This window comes from Lissotriton helveticus, chromosome 11 (genome assembly GCF_964261635.1).
Source record: "Lissotriton helveticus chromosome 11, aLisHel1.1, whole genome shotgun sequence".
NCBI classification, from domain to species: Eukaryota; Metazoa; Chordata; class Amphibia; order Caudata; family Salamandridae; genus Lissotriton; species Lissotriton helveticus.
Genome location: NC_136072.1, coordinates 987810050 through 987829529, shown reverse-complemented (window position 1 = coordinate 987829529; position 19480 = coordinate 987810050). Strand labels below are relative to the sequence as shown.

At 47.2% G+C, this 19480-nt stretch overlaps 1 protein-coding gene across 4 annotated transcripts in view; it reads right to left on the bottom strand.

Annotated features, from left to right (window-relative positions):
• The window catches only part of GIT2 (GIT ArfGAP 2), a 692535-nt gene that overhangs the window by 375377 nt on the left and 297678 nt on the right, over nt 1–19480 (bottom strand). For all 4 annotated transcript variants that reach the window (XM_078667341.1, XM_078667342.1, XM_078667343.1 and 1 more), the window contains exon 11: nt 13109–13206. In XM_078667341.1, coding sequence (XP_078523467.1) covers nt 13109–13206 — 98 coding nt within the window. The remainder of the gene's footprint in view (nt 1–13108; nt 13207–19480) is intronic.

Here is a 19480-nt window from a genome sequence, read left to right as displayed (position 1 = left end):
TGGTTGGGGCTCGTAGGAAGAAAACTAAGGTTAAAACCTTTACTTGTTTGGGCGCAGAAGTAACGAGGGTCCCAGTGTTCACCTATTTGGGAGTGCTCTTTGATGAAAAGGGTAACTGGGGTCCCCAGCAGAAGCAGAAGTGTAATGTTGTTGCAAGATCTACAAGCCCTTCTTAGCTTCTCCAAGAGGTTGGGAGCAAGGCCCATGGAGGCTATGCTCAAAATATACAAATCCAAGTGCTGTGCAATCGCCTCCTATGGTGCAGCCATATGGGGTTACGCACCTTTGGGTAAAATACAAGTGGTTGAAAATAGGTTTCTTAGATCCCGGTTAGCGGCACCGCAATCGTCCCCGACCTTTTCCGTACACTCCGAATTAGGCTTGGGTTACATCACAGACCACTTAAAAGTGGCCCCATTGATTTGCTGGGCAAAGACGTGGCTTAATGAGGAGATTACCCTTAATCACCGAATCCTAAAAGATTGTCTTGCCCTCGAGAAGGTAGATAGAATCCCTTGGCTGGCGTACGTTAGAGCGGTGTGCGTCAGACTGGGACGTCCTAAATTATACACATCCCCGGAGGGAATCAAGAAAGAGGATTTGGGTTGGATTAAACACAACTTCCGGACCCTGTTGGAGGCGGAAAGGGAGGACCTGGAGCTTAAAAAACCGGGTGCGAGAAGTATTTATCTTTTACAGATTTCCCCATTTATTGAACCTTATCTGAAGATCGTCACCAAGCCGTTTCATCGCTTCTTGTTGATTAGATTTAGGATTAATATAATCCACCTTACTTAGGGTACATTCCAGCAATGGGGGAAACCAGAGGATACCGCACCATGCTCCTGCGACAGTTTTTCTACACAAGACACACTCCATCTTATAATGTTTTGTGAGCAATTTTCCAAGGCGCGTAAAAAATTCTTAAACCCTATATTACAAGAAGCTGGATTTGTTCAAGTAAGGCCTGCACTCCTACATTTGCAAATGCTGAGTAGTGTGCGTGTCATCTTCAGTGTAGCAAGTTTTTTGGTGGCTGCAGCCAGGGTAAAGAATAAAATATTTATTTCCTTGTAACAGCCTAGTAAGATGCAGAGGGGGCTTATGTGTCTTTTAACCTAAAGGAATTTAACGATGCACTTTACATTGTAAATATGGTACCCTAACCTTTTTAATATGAGCTAAGTGTTTTTTAAATATTGGCCTTTTGATTGCTGAATTGAAGCATTGTAAATAGTGTACATACATGAACGATAACAAACGAACGCCTATTTATTCTTTTAACTATTTTTTTATGTACGGTGGATGTATGTATTGTTTCTTTTATGATTTTAATTAATCGAAATAAAGAGTTTTGACTGACTGACTGAAATTTTTATTAAACTTTCTGAATGAACTGGGGGTTTGTTCTCAAAATTACTTGATCACTTCTGAACAGCATGAACGACTCTTATTGTGAAAGCTTGTATTACACCTATTCTTATTAGACTTGACATCAGGAAGGAAAGTGACAGCTTCCAGGAAAAAAATAATTTCTGCATTGTGAATGGGATGGAATGGGCTGTTTAATTGTGAGAGTACTGTATATAATCGCAATGAAGAGGAGGATGCTTTATTAGAAGGTAGACTGTAAAAGGCCTTTTCAGAAATTCCTTGTTTCTGTTTAAACTATAAGGATGGTGTAGCAGAAGATCTTCTGAAGCAAGATATTGCCACTAAGTGTACTTTAAGAGTATAGAGGGGCTCGGCTAACAGCCAAAAGTCCAGCAGCATAACATGAGGGCTCCCATACCCGGGTCTTGTGTTCCACTTCAATTTCCCCTCAAAACTCAGCCTCTAAACTGTACAGCCCTTAGACCAGGCGGTCCTGGACTGGGTTTTTGAGGTCATGATGGGCTGTGAAAGGACACCATTTCGGCCCTGCTAGCACCGCTGTGACAATGGCAGCCGAAAGGACCCAAAGCAGAAGTGAGGAGCAGAGCGGAGGTGGCAGCAGCTACACCAGAGGCTTGTACTCCTCCCTAACCCTGAACGGTTGCCTTTCTGATTAAGTTTGTTCCCCGGCCGTTGGCTGGGGCATCCAGATTGAAGGGGGGCTGGAAGACTTTTAGCGGACCTTACTATCACACCAGCGAACTTGGTGAGGAGTACATATCTTGTTCAACAGACATGCCTGAGAAGTGTTGTGATTCACTATGGGGCACACCAAAAACAAATTTGAGAAGCCTGACCTGTCCTCTCACTCCCATTCAACTCCCTTGGAGAGCTCCCTGACCCAAACTGCAGAAGACTATGTTCCCCAACTGCAGCACCGCTTCACATCAACAAACTGGACGTTATCCTTTAAAAAGAAAATGTGACTCATAAGTGGCAATTGAACAACGCCTGGGGGCCATCACAACAGACATCAGTCTATTGAAGGATGAGCAACGCAAATTGGCTGAAAAGGTCAAACAGAATGGCTCTCTCGGTCTTATCCCTGGGCTTGGGCCATGCAGTTTGCTCCTCACAACTCAACCACTTACGCAGTCAGGTGGAATGGCTCCAGGACCACACTGATGATGTGATAGGGAGGGCACGCAGAAATAATATCCGCATTGTGGGAGTTTTGGAGGGCGCATAAGGCCCCCGTGCCAATCAATTCATCAAAGAATGGCTACGGACTGTGGTCGCACCAACTGGGCTGTCAGAATGGTTTGTGGTGGAGCAGGCGCAAAGGGGTCCCCTCTCGATGGCCTATTCCGGCAGCTCTGCCGCAATCCATGGTGGCTAAAATTCTTAATTTCAAGGACCAGGACACAATACTATGTGCTGCACGTGAAATGGCTCATATCCTCATAAAAATGCCAGGGTTTTGCTGTTTCTAGACTACATGGTCACCATCCAGTGCCTTCGTGCTTCCTTCCAGGAGGGCAAAAACACTTGCGCAGAGCTGACCTCCAGCATGCACTGCTGTTCCCGGCTCAACTAGGGGTGATCCACACCCAGCAAACCGTCTTATTTGAAACTGCAGAAAAGTATGAGACTGGTTGCAGCAACACTTCTCGAACTCCTAGTGGGGCAGGCCTCTGCGACCAAACTCACCAAATCCACAACAAACTCTGTGGAGACGACGCAAGAGGGCATCGGTGGGGCCCCCTCAATGCAGCAGATTCTGGAGGGACGACAGGTAGCTATCCGGTTGGCGACTACACTGCAACAATCCAAGAAACTATCAGCTTCAGCTCATCACAGGGTAGCACTTAGGACGCCGATTCATCAGGGAGTGTCAAGCTGTTCCCCCTCTGCAGATGATGAATGACTTGTTGGGTTGAAGATCGTGAGTACTGCCTGTATGACACTTCGAAATTTGTTTTTTTACAGTTTGCCATACCCTCATCAAGTGCACTCCCATCTTGATAGGTTCCTCTGCTTCTCGGGCCTCCAGTATAATATCCTGCACACCACTTTGGCAATAACACTTATGGGGCAGAGTTCAGGCCCAATCCTCGCTTGGCGCTTACAGCCCACCCTACTCGATGATGTAGTGTTCAGGGACACACTTGCTACTTGTATTGATACATATTTCTCTGAGATTTTCGGGCACGGCCTCCTCTCTGCTAGTGGAGTGGGAGTGCTTTACGGTGGTAGTCAGGGGCACAGCTATTGGAGCAGTGGTGGGAGCCTGCAGAGAGGTTGTGCGGGAACAAAAGTAATTGGAGGACAAGCTGGGGTCCCTGGAGAGGGCTATGGTTAATGACACTGAGGCAGCTGACAGACTGCAAGAAGCTGGAGTAATCTATGCAGACCTCCTAGAACGCCTCTGTGTAATTGACTACAAAGCTTATACCCGAGGAAACCTACAGATGCAGATAAATCAGGTGCACTTCAGGCATTTCTAATCAGCCCGGAGGCCTCACCAACATCCATTCTCTCCATCAACATGCTGACTCACAGGACTGCCACAGAGCAGCTAGACTTTAACACAGTGTTCTGTGACTTTTTACACACTACTATACGCACTACTATACACTGCCCGGGCAGGCTTAGATGTGGAAATGGTCGCCTCCTTTCTGCAACAAATGGCACTGCCAAGAGGGCCAGCGGCTGACCAGGAAACCCTTGGGGCCACTATATGAGCGGGAGAGATGCAGGGAGCAATCAAGGAACGCGCCCGCAATAAAATACTGGGGTTTGACCGCTTTCCAGTTTAATTTTACTCAACGTATGTAACACGATTAGTGCCTCAATTAGAAAAATTATATAACTCCTCGCTGAAGATCGGTTCCTACCCGCCCACTACAAGGGAGGTATTAGCGATCTCACTGCTGAAGCCTGGCAAGTCACCCCCAGATCCTACTTAATACAGACCCTTGCCTTTGTTAAATACAGAGTATAGAGTTTTAAGAAAAATACTTGTGCATCGGCTACTTCCACGGCTCTAGGGGTTATTACACATGGATCAATGTGGCTTTGATCCCAGACTATGTACCTCCCTCAATATTCGTCCCTTGTTTCAAATAATGGATGCTGCTCGTGGGCAATACCCACTTACTGGCTGGGTGTCCCTGGATATTCGCCAGGCTTTTGATACACTAGGTGGGGAATGCATGGCAGCAGCATTGACCAAATTCGGCATCCCCTCGGTATATGTTAGATGGGTGAAATTATTATATACAGCATCCATGGCCAGGGCTTGTATGGGGCCTTATATCTCTACTTCCTACCAGATTGCGCAAGGGACACAACAGGGCTACCCCCTCTTTTGCTACTCCTGTCCATGCTTGCAATCGAACCAATTAAACAACAAATCTGATAAGAGGCTGTTGAATAGGGAGATCCCCATACGCCGTACTATCCGTTCTGTGTTCTTTTATGCTAATGGCATGATCCTGGGAGTCTAGCTGAGATGAACAAGTTACTTACCTTCGGTAACGCTTTTTTGGTGGAAACAGTATCTGCCTGTGGATTCCTCACCTAGTGAATATCCCCCTGCGACAGCATCATTCGGAAATTATTTTGTAGCTCTACACGCCGAAGTCAAAGAAGCACGGCATCGCGCGCGGCTCCGCTGACGTCACCGACTCCATAATAGGCCTACGTCGGCGTGATGACATCAGTTCCGCCCTTTTTTCCGTGCCTTCGAGGCACACGGACGGACCGACAACAGTAGATATATACACAGTGTACACAGTACCAAATAATCAAAGTAACACACACAGTGTGAGACAATGTAGTTAAGCGAATAGAATAACACTACTTTTGAAAGTAACATATATACATTATAACATTGCCATTATTGTAGGTATACAAGGGTGGACAACGGGGAGGCGGGTGGGCATGTGAGGAATCCACAGGCAGATACTGTATCCACCAGAAAAAGCGTTACTGAAGGTAAGTAACTTGTGTTTTTCTGATGGATACATCTGCCAGTGGATTCCTCACCTTGTGATTAGATTCCCACAGCTGTCCCCACTCCCGGAGGGTGTCCACCCTTCTATACCAAGAAATCCTGAAGGACAGAGCGCGCAAAATGACCATCCATCCTCACCTCGGAATCTAAGCAGTAATGCTTCGCGAAAGTGTGGAGGGAGGCCCAAGTTGCCGCTCTACAAATATCCTCTACAGGAACACCTCTAGACAAAGCATAAGTAGTAGACTTTGCTCTAGGGAATGAGCCCTCAAACCCTCTGGCGGTTCCTTACCGGCCAGAGAGTAGCATATCTTGATACACAAGACAATCCATCTTGACAGCGTGCGCTTGTGCACCGCTTTGCCTCTTCTGGCGCCAACAAAACCCACAAAGAGTTGGTCATGAATCCTGAACTCTCTAGTTCTGTCCAGGTAAAAGCTCACCGCCCTCTTTGGGTCCCGACGGTGAAGTCTCTCCTCCTCCTTGGAACGGTGAGGGGGAGGATAGAAGGTAGGGAGGGTAATGGACTGCAATAGATGGAAAGGAGTCACCACCATAGGCAGAAAAGCAGCCCTGGTCCGGAGTACCATTCTTTCAGCATGAATGGTCAAGAAAGGGGGTTTCGAACACAGAGCTTGAAGCTCACTTACCCTTCTTGCTGAGGTAATTGCAATCAGAAAGACCGTCTTAAAAGAGAACAACCTCAAGGGACACCTGTGCAAAGGCTCAAAAGGTGATCCCATCAAGAAAGTAAAGACAAGGTTTAAGTCCCACTGAGGTACAATAAAAGGAGTAGGAGGAAATTTATTTGTAAGGCATTTTAAAAACCTTAAAACAATAGGAGATTTAAATAAGGACGGCTGATTCGGCAGACCAAGGAATGCAGACAAGGCCGACAGATAACCTTTGACTGTCGCTACAGCAAATCCTTGCTGGGCCAACGAAAGAACAAACTGAAGAATGTCAGACAAACGAGCCTTCAAAGGATCAATGGCCTTCTCCCCACACCAAGAGACAAACTTGGACCACCTATAAGAATAGATAGACTTGGTGGAATGACAACTGTCTGATAATATGACATCCACCACGTCATGTGGGAGAGAAAAAGAATTCAGGTTGCCCTGTTCAATCTCCAGGCATGAAGGTGTAAGGTCTGGAGGTGGGGGTGTTGAACCTGCCCCTGCGACTGCGAGAGGAGGTCTGCCCTGAGAGGGAGACGGAGTGGAGGGCACGGGGAGAGGTGGAGAAGATCTGTGTACCACACCCTTCTTGGACAATCAATATGACTTGGGCCCGGTCTTGGCGAATCCTCCTCAGAACCCGAGGAATTAAGGGTATGGGAGGAAACGCGTAAAGGAGTTGCGAACCCCAACTCATCTGAAACACGTCCCACAAGGCCCCCTGCATCGGATACTGGAGACTGCAGAATGACGGGCAGTGAGCATTCTCGTGAGTGGCAAACAGGTCCACCCGAAAGATGTGACAAACTACCTCTGGATGAAGCCTCCACTCCTGATCAGCCGATAACTGCCGACTGAGACCGTCTGCACGCACGTTCAGAACTCCGGCCAGATGATTTGCCATCATACAAATCTGATGGTCCTGAACCCAGGACCAAAGTCACAGAGCCTCTCTGCAAAGACAATGTGACCCCACTCCTCCCTGCTTGTTAACATACCACATCGCAGTCGGGTTGTCCGTTAGGACTTGAACCGACTGACCGCGAAGGGAAGGGAGGAAGGCCTTGAGTGCCAAACGTGTCACCCGCAACTCTAGAAGGTTGATGTGAAGTAACCTTTCTTCTGGAGACCAAAGACCCCTGATCTCCAGATCCCCCAGATGAGCACCCCACCCTAGAGTGGATGCATCCGTTATCACTGTGGCTACCGATGGAGGCAAATGAAAAGGCTTTCCTTGAGACAGATTGCCTTCCACACTCCACCAAGACAGATCCACTGCAGCTTCTCTGGAGATCCTGATTGACTCCCTGAGATTTCCGTTGTGCTGATACCACTGCCTGCGGAGGCACCACTGGAGTACCCTCATGTGCCAACGTGCATGGTTGACCATCGGTATGCAGGAAGCCATCAAACCGAGCAGGCGAAGGACCTTCAGGACTGGAAATACCGCTCTGTTGTAAAATAAAGGAATCATTTGTGGAGGAGGGAATGCCCGACACACAGTGGTATCCAGCACCGCACCTGTGAACAGGTTGCGCTTAGAGGGCACCAGGTGAGATTTGGGCACGTTTATCGAGAAACCCAACGTGTACAACAACTGTGTTGTAATCTGCAAATGATGGAGCACCCTCTCTGGCGACTCTACTTTGATCAGCCAGTCGTCCAGATAAGGGAATACCGGTATCCCTGACCTTCTGAGATGGGCTGCCACCACTGCCATCACCTTGGTGAAGACTCGAGGTGCAGTAGTAAGATCAAACAGAAGGACCGCAAACTGGGAATGTTGCTACCCCACCGTGAAACGGAGATACTTCCTGTGCGACTTCAGGATGGGAATACGAAAATACGAATCCTGTAAGTCGATTGACACCATCCAGTCCTCTTCCAGCAGCACTTGAAAAACCTGTGCAAGGGTGAGCATCTTGAACTTCTCCTGTTTCAGATAAAAGTTCAAGACCCTGAGGTCCAAGATTGGACGAAGTCTGCCATCCTTCTTGGGTATAAGGAAATACCGGGAGTAGCATCCCTGACCCCTTTTCTGCTCCGGAACCACCTCTATCGCACCTTTTTTTTTTAGTAATGCCAGGACTTCCTCCTGCAGAAGAAGTAGGTGGTCCTCTGTGCAAAATCCTTGACAAGGAGGGTAATTTGGGGGAAATTCCCGAAAGGGAAGAGCATACCCATTCTCTACAAGATTGAGAACCCAAAGGTCTGACGTGACCGATTCCAAATCCTGTAGAAAATGAGTAAGCCGACCCCCCACAGGACCAACATGATCTGGAATAGCGGATCTAGGGCGGCTTTGCTTTGGTAGGAGGGGGGGTGGGAAGAGGAGGAGGAGGAGGAAGAGGAGGAGGAGGAGGAGGAGGAGGAGGAGGAGGAGGCTTGACGCCTTCGAGGACGGCCCCTGAGCCTGCCTCTGTACGTTTTGTACAGCGGATTATGCTGCTGCTGCTGTGGTTGCTTGAAAGATCGAAAGGAAGATCTTCTGAATCCTCTATACCTTTTACTCACAGAACCTCTGGACTGGAGGCCCAAAGATCTAGCCGTTGCTCTACTATCCTTGAATCTCTCCAAGGCAGTATCCGCCTTCTTCCAAACAGGCCTAAACCATCAAATGGCAGATCTATTAAGGTAGCCTGGACATCAGCAGAAAACTCAGATGACTTCAACCAAGCTGCTCTCCTGGTAGCAATCGATGACCCCATGACCCTTGCCACAGAGTCAGCTGTGTCCAAGCCACTCTGGATGACTTGGCGAGCAGCAGCTCGAGTATCAGCAAGAACCTAATTGAAGCTCTGCTTGCCTCGTCAGGAATCTTAGGAACCAACTGTTTCACAGAGTCCATTAGAGCGTGAACTTAACACCCTAAAAGGCAAGTGGCATTTGTTGACTTGAGAGCCACGCTAGCTGAAGAGAAAACCTTTTCTGCCGAATTATCTAGTTTCTTAGACTCTTTGTCACCAGGCACTTGACGGAAAGCACCAGTAGACTTTTTGGAGCAGGCTGCCTGTACCACCAAGCTTTCAGGAGAAGGATGGGAAGATAAGAAGTCCGGATCTCCAGGAGCCACCCTATATCTCCTTGCGATAGCCCTTGAAACTGCTGGAGCCGAAAAAGGCTTACGCCACACCGCCAAGATTGGCTCTGTTAATGCATCATTAAAAGGAAGCATAGGTTCTACTACTGAAGAGGGAGAGTGAAGCACTTCCATTAAAATGTTTGATTTAAATAATTCCGCAGTGGGCAGATTAAAATTTAAAAGCTCAGCCGCCTTTTTAATGACTACATGATATGGTGCTACATCTTTTGATGGAACATCTGGAGCAGAGGAAAGCTCCCAATCCGGAGATAATTCTAAACCACTAGCCTCCTTAAGATCATCAAATAAATCTTCAGAATCCTGCAGTTCACCTTCCTCCATTTCCTCTTCTCTATATCTCTCTTCCTCCAGAAGCCGCTGAGCTTTCTTTCTAGACCTCATCTTCGGGATCGGCGTCAGTGGATCTGCAATCGACTCCGATGGAGCCGGTGCCAGCGTCGAGCTCGGAGCCGAAGGAGCAGGCTGGAGCGTACGAGGTCGAATTGGAACCGGCGCCGGAGAAGATAGAATCGGCATCGATAACTTCGGCGGCCCCGAGAGATGCCAAGATGGAGCCGGTGCCGGCATAAAGGGCATGAACGGCGCCGGAGCATACATCTGAGGGACTCCCAGATTAAAAGCCATCGGACCCATGGGACCAACCGGTGCTCCAGAGCGGTACATGGCTCTTGAAAAGACCCCGTACATAGCATTTAAGTAATGCGTTGCGTCTTGCCCTGGGCCTGGAAAAGGAGGGTACGAACCCACAGGCTGCTCCTGAGGAGGCACCGGATTCGGGTCACCTGGAACTTCAGGACGATGGACCGGAGTCACAGAAACCTCAGGCAAAGGAGCCTCTTCCTCCTCTCGAGGTGGAGAATGAATCGTCGGGGATGGATTCGACTCTAGAGCCGGAGACTGCTCTGGTGAACCAACAGGCGATGGCTCACCTTCCGGCTCCGGTACAGTAGGTGAAGGAGAAACATAATCCTTCCGATGTCAACGACCTGGAGACTTCGACTTCGGACCCGACTCTCTCTCGGAATGACGTCGAGACCTATGCTTCCTTTTCTTATGCTTCTTCTTGGATCGAGAAGCATGCCCCGAAGATGACCTCGAAGCCGACCTTGACCTCGAACGGGACCCCGAACGTCTGGAACGGGACTTCGACCTTTTCTTCTCCTTCTTGCCTTTCAACTTCGCCACAAGAAGCTTTGCCTCCCTTTCTCGCAACGCCTTGGGGTTCATCTTCTTGCAACTGGGACAGCCTTGGACGTCGTGGTCAGATGAGAGACACCACATACATTCTTCATGCGGATCAGTTATAGACATCATCTTTCCGCATTCTCCACAGGGCTTGAAACCAGTTTTTTTCAAAGACATCTTGAAAAGATACAAGAAAACACTGGAAATACTCGACAGTAACAGAGTAATAAACTAGCTACCGAGGATCCCTAGAAAAACCGTTAGCGTAGACGACGTGGAAAAAAGGGAACTGATGTCATCACGCCCATTGTGATTGGGATAACAATGATGTGAACTCACTAAATTCAATAAAGCTTGTGTTTAAAAAAAGTGCACTTTAACAGAAGCATGAGCAAGGAAATGTTTGTGCCTTGACACGGGTAAGGAACACGGGGTTAGATTGACACCACGCCGTATCTGACTGAGATTTTAGAAGGGGACGGGGTCGACTTGAAAGTCCAGTACAGTTTGACTTCCCATATTGCAGGTGAGAGAATTTGATGGGTGAAGACATAGTTGGACCTATCGTTTTACGGCAGATATATATATATATATATATATTTTTTTAGGATATACTATATTTGTTATTTGTTATTTGTAGAGCGCAACACTCATCCCGAAGGATATCACGGCGCTAATACCAGGTTGATGATTCTGCAGAACTGATGCTAAAGAATGATGCATTATGGATTAGAGAATAAATGTGTTTAGTTTTTTCCGAAAATGAAGGTAGTTGGCAGTATATTAACCTCAGGTACGTAAACATGGCACGTGTGATATTTTTACAGTTTAACCTCACAGGAGTGAATAAACGTTTACAAGACTACTTTTTTCGATCCCCTAGAGTGCAACTGCGAATTACAGGTATTTGATAGAAGGGTGATGGTCACTGGTTCTCTGTGTCACTTGACACTGGGTTAGCATGCAGTCACGCTATAATAATAGTTTCCTAATAATAATTTCATATCACACGTTGAATAGATGCTCCTTTTTGGAACACTAGCTTGTCTAAGATATGTTTCTCGCACATTAATCACTGAGTTTGTGCATGACTGTCAGATAATATGGCACATTTGCCAAATGTTAATTTCACTGATTACTAACGAGGTTGCAGTGGCAACCGATACAGGAGGTGCTTCAAAGCACCAAAGCATGTAACATGGAAATTGTTTACGGTAAGAACAGCTCTAAAAATGCTAAGAAGCACGTTTCCACCATTAACTGCACCAATGAAATATTGACAACATTGACTGATATGGATATTGGATACAATTCCCCGATTATGTATAGGCGAAACCTACATGATTGTTTTTGCTTGTGAGAGCTTTCAGTAGATGGGATTCCCTTTATTGAAGTCCTATTATAGGCCCTTTTCAAAGCCTTCTTGAAGGTTCTTGTGGCTGTTGACCTTCTGACCTCTCTGTTCTGAACCATTTTGCTATATTCTGAGGAATCCTCCCCATCTTCCCCTAAAGCAAGGGTGTCCTTGGCTTTGATTTTCTGAAGCAAAAGTGATAACCTTCCCTCTATATCTTTTACGATTTTAAAAGAAAAGGTACAACATATATTACAGACTTCTACCTTAAGAGAGAGGTGCAGACAATATATGCAATCCTTATCTGGATTCAAGGAATGCAGCCAGTTCTTCCCACAGGTTCCACATGTTCTGAAAAGTTATTTTTTAGCAAGCTATAAAAACCGGAGTAGTCCGATTTTCTCGACAGATGATCTAGTATTGATAATGTAGTCACAATTGTTACAAGAAATCTCGAACGTTGAGAATATTTAAGTCAACTGAGCAGAGCTCCGGGGAGAATCCCTTCACACAGTGTGTGGTAGAAAATCTGAGGGATGGTAGTCTCTGAGAGAAGTGGTCTGCAGAGTGTTGCAGCCTGACAGGCTGGAGTTTAATTATTTTTTAATGATGTGACTAGTATGCTACGGTTGATGTTTTCTAGCCCTTCTAGGCTATTTTAGCACTTGACTGCTTTCTAGTTATACTGCGAGACTCCCACTTCAATGACAGGGAATGGTTCAAGTATGTGAATCTATAAAAGATCCAATACTGGAGAAATTACTCTTCTCCCATCAAGCTCGTTGTTACCTATCTTGCTACAATTTTGCCATGTTGTCACTGTGAGGCGCTACTTACAGCACGGCCACCTGTAACACCAGCCAAGGTCACATATGACCCTGGTCAATCAGCTTGTAAGAGGGGCTACTAGTGAAGGATATTGTTATTCTGCTACTTGCTGAATACTGTCCAAGGGTCTCCCTATCAAGCCAGGCACAGAGCATCGGCCCACAAAGGTCTGCCCCACTCCTCTCTCACAGGACAAAGCTTGTTTGAACAAGCTAGCACTAATCCGTGGCTGCCGTTTTGTCTCTCCACTAGAGAAGGTGTGACTATAACTGCCTCAGACACAGCAACCACCACATTAGCATCAAGACATCTGAAGCAGATGATTGACAAGGATTTCTCACATCTTCATGGAGACTCTAGCCCAGCTCAGTGATAGAGATTGGAATCCTTCAGTAAATGATTTACTAGAAAAGTCTGAGAAGGGAGTATCAATTCTGATCACCACTTGACTTCATTCCTTGCCTTTTAAATAATATTTTAGTTTTAGAAAGTCAATCCCACTTTGAAATGTTAAAAACCAGTACAGGCATTCATTTTCGGATAAATATTAATAAAACAAAGTTCACCTGGTTCCTGGTTGACGAGTATTCTGGGTTTACCGGAAGAAAAGGAACAACTGTGGTTTCTGTTACCAAAGTACTGTGGTTCTGAGTTGCAAGCCATACTGTAATAGAAAACGTAAACAAATGGTGCTTACATTTGTTTTAATCAAGTAAGGCAGCCAACAAAAATAAGCAGCATTATACAACTATCTGTAACAACATACTAACCTAAGAATACGGGAAATGGATTACATTTTTATTTTAATCAGTGGTTATTGTTATCTACCATGGCCTACCATGGACACAGTAAAACCTGTGTCCATGGTAGGCCATGGCAGAACACCTTCAGAATGTACTTGATTTTTTAAAGAACAACATCAACACCTATGTTTTAAAAGTGCTAATTGTCTTTGGACTTTAACATCTCTAAATACAACTGCAATTGCGTTAAAAGAAGTGTTTGAATAATAAACTGACATGGCATGAGCTGAGGTTAAAGCTTACTGTGGGACACCACTGTCAGTGCTAGCATAAACTCTCTAAAATTACTCTTCATTGAAGCTGTGCCTTACATCACCTGTAACCTCATGTCCAAACTAATGTAGTCAGTCGTTCTTGCTTACTCTGTATTAGAAAACTATGCTGAGCTAGGATGAAGAGCTGCTGGCATTTAATTTCCAAGGTAGGAACGATAAATGTATATCCTAAGACCTGGCCAATACTACTGCGATACAAACTACTTCTTTTAAAGGCCGTGGAAACTTGCTAATCTTTAACACAGAACCTTACCCTCTGACAGATACCATTGGTTCAGGGATAAATGCTATGAATGATAGCATTCGCTGTATTTTGAGCAACACATGGTCCTAAATTAAAAATAATATTGAATTCATTGATTTCTTGGACAATCAGAGTAGACCTAGCATTTGTCACAGAAACTTGGACAGACTCTACATCTGGACCAGATTCATCACAGCTGTGCTCTCAGGATACTTCCTGCTAAAACTAGATCGCCACACCTTGGGGGGTGAGCCTCTCAACAGTAGAGCAGCCTCATCTTACTGGTACCTGCCCCAGACTGTGAAGCCTTTTCATTTAAAATGGAAATTTCTAAAAATCAATCATTGAACAGATTACTTATTTATCATCCACTAGGCCCAAAAGCTACATTTGAGCAAAATATTTGCTCACTATTAGAATCTTATCTCCAACTGGCAGATATAACTGTACTAGCAGATTTCAACGTCCATCTGGAAGTCTCTGATAATAAAAACACAGAACATCCAATAGATACAATGGCCAGCATAAGCCTAACCCAACTGGTCAAGAAACCTACTCACAAAGCTGCCCATAACTTTGATAGGATTTTCTCCAATGATCCAGCCGTCTCAGTTACTGCCATACTACCTTTGATTTGGTCAGACTATAATGCCATAATATTTAATTTACGACTCGCTAAAACGCTATCCTCCACCAAACAACTCATGCAACTAACCGAGCCTGGCACAAGCTGGAATCGTTGCAGCTCAAACATGTCCTATCTGGCACACTGCCCGATGTCCTAGAATACTTGGACAACGTCAGTGCAACTTTCAAAGCCCTCTGTATGGCCCACAAGGCCCTACATGACAGGTCCTGAATACTTCATAAAAAGCCTTTAATAGGTATAACCCTGCTAGAACTCTTCAGTCTGCTTCGGCTAAAAATATCAGGATTCCTCGGTTTAAACTGGCCAACTGGAGAGGCAAGAGTTTCATTGGCTGTACCACTAAGCTAGGGAACAGCCTTCCGCTATATCTAAAATCGCAGACCACCCTGCTTAAGTTTAGGAAAGACATAAAAACGTGGCTTTTTACCAATTAATCTCACAGCACGGACTTTGGTAAATTAATTTCTCACAGCAAACCTATACATTCACAGCACAAAGATATTGTATGGCATTCACGCGCTTTACAACAAAAAACACATTAACCTGACCCCCATCTTCCAGCTCATTACGGACACTGTTGTAGTGTTTTTTGTTTCCACTGAACTAATTTCACTAACACACCTGAAATCAATGATTTGTAGGTAAAATGGTCTGACTGGAGACAGTGTCTTTAATGGACTGGGGTGAGGTGGTCAACTAATCCTCAGCTCTTATCATACTTTATAATATATAAAAATGATTTTTAGCATTTGTTTTAGATTTCTTTCCCTCTTGTCTTTCAGAAAGACCATATCACCTTTTTTTTTTGCAGAGTTTTATATAGCGCAAACTAGACCCGAACCGATTCAGGTATCAGAGCGCTTTACATAGCACCAGTTACGTTACATGAGAACACACATTAATTTTTTAGGCACTGGGAGATTAAGTGATTTGCCCAGAATCACAGGAGGTTTTTTGGCGACGTTACCGAGACTTGAACCCAGAACCCCAGGTCCGAGGTTGAGCGCCCTAGCCATTAGGCCAACTCCTCTCTATCGGTTTCACATTTCTGAGCATACATTTGTCATTGTGTTATTTTTATGAAGAAAACCCTACTAACACTAACCAAAATATTTAGGGTGAGCAGAATAAAGTGAAAAGGGTGAATGCATATTATTTCCCCAAAAAGTATTATACGTAGCATAGTCATATTAAAATTATTTAACATTCTGGGTTCTTTATATTAGTAATATTTCCCTCCAGAAGATAAGTCTCAGTTTGTTGCTACAGGTTGTTGGCAAGAGGTGTCAGTATGGAGGGGCATGGCTTGCAGCCGGAGGGAATGGTCGCATTCTAAAGCGGCTCCCGGCCCTCGCCCGATAATCCACCTCAAATATCTGCTCTCCGATTGGGGACCCCTCTACAATTGAGAGGACCCCGACTAGACCCTGTTGTGCACACAGTGGCCACGACGCTGGCCATTCGAGCGACGCCGTGAGAGAGAACGAGTCGGCTGTATGGTGATCCCCGTCCCGCACACGATGGCGCCAGCTGCAGAGACCGGACTCTGAGGCCCTCTGATCATTGGTGCCTCGGCCAAGACCGAGCCCGCAGACATACAGCCTGCCCTTCCACCACAGATCGGAGCGGATCAGACGCCCACCGTGGCTGCCGGAGACCCCCTGCACCATTGAGAGACCCAGGTGCGGCGCATCGGAGAAGCGTCTAGATCACGCGACGCCCCGGCTTCTGGGCCTGGACTTTCGAGGTGCCCCGGGACCGGATCCTTCCGCCCCCGTTATTGGCTGTGGCCCCCTCATTCAGACATCCTGGCAGTCCTCCCCTGCACCAGGGAAATCAGCGGCGGGACTATATCTTTTGTATTGGTGAGGGGAGTCCGGGCCCCGAGGGGGCTGGCTCACTGCGCTTCACCCTAACTGCACAGCGAGTCGCTGCTTAGCCCCATATCCGACAGACTGGTCCTGCGCTTTAGCGCGTGTCGGAGTCCCGGGGGGCATTTGTGAGGGTACTGGCCCCTCTGCGAGGTGTTCTGGTGCCGGGAGTGGCTGCTGCCCCGTCTCATCACGCAACACAACCTGGGCCTTGACGACCTCTGCCTCACTTTGAGACTATTTGGGGCAGATCTGGAGCCCCCCAGACTCCCCCTGCTCAGTACCTCGATTGAGGATATTACACCGAGCTGGGTTGGCGGAGGCTGGTAGACCGGTTTCGCTTGAAATTTGGCAGGCCTGAGCGGCGGACCTTGGAACTCTGAAGCTCTTCCCCCGAACATCCCTTGTGACGACTCTACTGCCAGACATTTTAACTAAGGCTGCGGTCTGTTCTACACTTGCCGCTCCAGTGGGCTGGTATTGCAGGACTAGATGGCGTTGTCTAAGGGGGCCAGGACGTCGAACCAGAGGCAGATCAACAAACTCTCCTGGGGCTCCAAGGGAGACAACACTGTTGCGACTACATCTGGGGACCCGAAACCCATGTCCGCCTCGCCAGGAGGAAAATCTCCTACCCTTGAAGACGTTATGGAGGCGATCGCGGGGGTCTGGTCCTCCCTAGAGACCCGCATCGACTCAGTCAACATAGAGGTAACCCTACTACGAGCTGACCTTCGAAAAATGGACACAAAGGTCAAGGATGTTGAGATCAAAACTGCAGCCCTTATAGATGGCACTTCTACCCTCCAGCAGCAGGTTGCCCAGCTTCAGAAACTGCAGAAGCTAATGGGAGACCTCCTAGATGACTATGAAGGGAGGTCAAGACGGAACAACATCCGTATCCTGGGCGTTCCGGAGAAGATGGAGCTACCAGCAGCGGACCTATTTGTTGAAGACCTCGTCACAAAACCTCTCCAGCCCAAAAACCTCTCCAATTACTTCTCAATTGAACGGGCACACAGAGCCCCAGAAGGGAAACCGAAAGTGGGGGCCCCTCCTCGCCCCATCATCGCAAGGGTCTTCAACTTCCGAGATCGGGATGCAATCCTCCAAACGGCACGCTCGGGACTGCCTTTGCTCCTGGAGTACGCCCGCATCACGATTTTCCCGGACTTTACCATGAAGGTGCAGGCACAAAGACGCAGCTTTCTGGAGGTTAAGAAAACCCTCCGAGACAACCATATAAAATATTCTATGCTCTTTCCTGCCAAGCTGCGAGTAGAAATGGACGGTAAAGCCTGGTTCTTCCTATCGCCAGACGAGGTGTGGGATTGGCTGGAGGGATGGCGCCGAGTCGGGAGGTCACCGAAGAAACGTGACTTCCCTGATGACCACCCAAGTGATAACCTACCAGGAAGCCAAGATTTGTTCACTGGAACCAACGACGACTGGGAATGACGACGCTCTACCACAAAGGGTTTAAGATGAGTCGTACTTTGGACCTTGCTTATCTGGTTTACGCCCACCATGCCGGTGCTGAAGTGGGCGACGAGTAGCAGCCTCATGCTTATTCTTCCCCTGAAGTGCTCTTTTCCGGTCCGGATTCGGCTGAAACTGTGGACTGAATTGTATCTTTTATACTGTGTGAATGTGCACCGGGTTATGGTTTTGTACAGACCTTGCTATGTTAGTTATTCTACTACTTGCATCAGGCAAGAGGCATCAACGGCTCACCAGGAACCCCTGATATGGTTGGGAGGGCGACAGGCACTCTGCCTAGGTGGGGTGTGGATAGTTTCAAGTCCCCGGGCAGGGAAGCAGGGAGGGGGGAGGGGGGAGGGGGAAGGGGGGAAGGGGATGGGAGGGAACTTTTATGTTTTGTTGTTGTTTCGTGGGTTTTTGTTAGCGCTTACTGCAGAGTCTTTCTTTGTCACAAGTCACTTCACCTACAAGGTCCAACCGTGGAGTGTCGGCTCCTCCGAGAGTCGCCTACCCCCCGGGATGTCCAAGTACCCCGTCACATAACGCCCCTACCACTGCCTGGACCTGATCACACACGTCGCTTTTCCCCTGGTCATAGGTGAGGACCCCACTTCCACCACTACCATGCCACACACCACTCCTAGGACTATCACGATAATGTCGTGGAATGTTAACGGACTGGGGCACAAGATAAAACGGAGTATAGTCCTTCAGTTTCTACGGCGGCACTCCCCTGACATAATATTGTTGCAAGAGACACACCTGGTGGGTAACACGTGTCAAGCACTCCAAATAGGGGGCTACAGGTTACTAGTTCATGCAGGGTTCACCTCTGGCTCCCGTGGTACGGCGATTCTGGTCAAGAAAAACCTAGCCCTAACTTACACAGCGACATGGGCCGATCCACTGGGCCGAATTGCTTTGGTTGAGGCTACCTGGGAAGGGCGCCCCCTGAACATTGCATCGATCTACCTCCCACCGAGCTTAGGCCGAGACTCCCTTAAGAAGCTGGGCACCCGACTACTAGGCTTGCCTACCGGTACACTTCTCATAGGGGGTGACTTTAATATGACTATGAACGACGAACTGGATCGTCATCCTAGGCGCACCTCACATAGACATAGTTCTAACTTGTCAGACTTTGTGCAGGCGAAGATATCTGGCGAAACTTCTTCCCTGACGCACCGTATTTTACACACTATTCTAATGCGCACAGAAGTATGTCCCGTATAGACTATTTTCTATGTCCCGCAACGGACTTAGAGTTCTTCACACGACCTAAGGCCTCCCCCAAGGTATCTCGGACCACTCTCCTATCACAATAAAACTGACGTACCACAGTTCACACACCCGTGGCCCCATAATCATTAATCCTTGGCTCCTCCAGATTCCCGACATTAAGGACAGCTTGATAGAACAGACCGGACACTATTTTGAAGAAAATGTTGGGTCAGTAAGGTCTGCAGTCACAATCTGGGAAGCGTACCTGGCGGTTATTAAGGGTGAGGCACTAGCAAAAAAAATGGGATAGCTACACAAACACGACGAACAGATCTCTCAGGCCGAGTCTGACCTCCTTCGGCTCGAAACATCGCATAATGCAGCCCCTTCGGT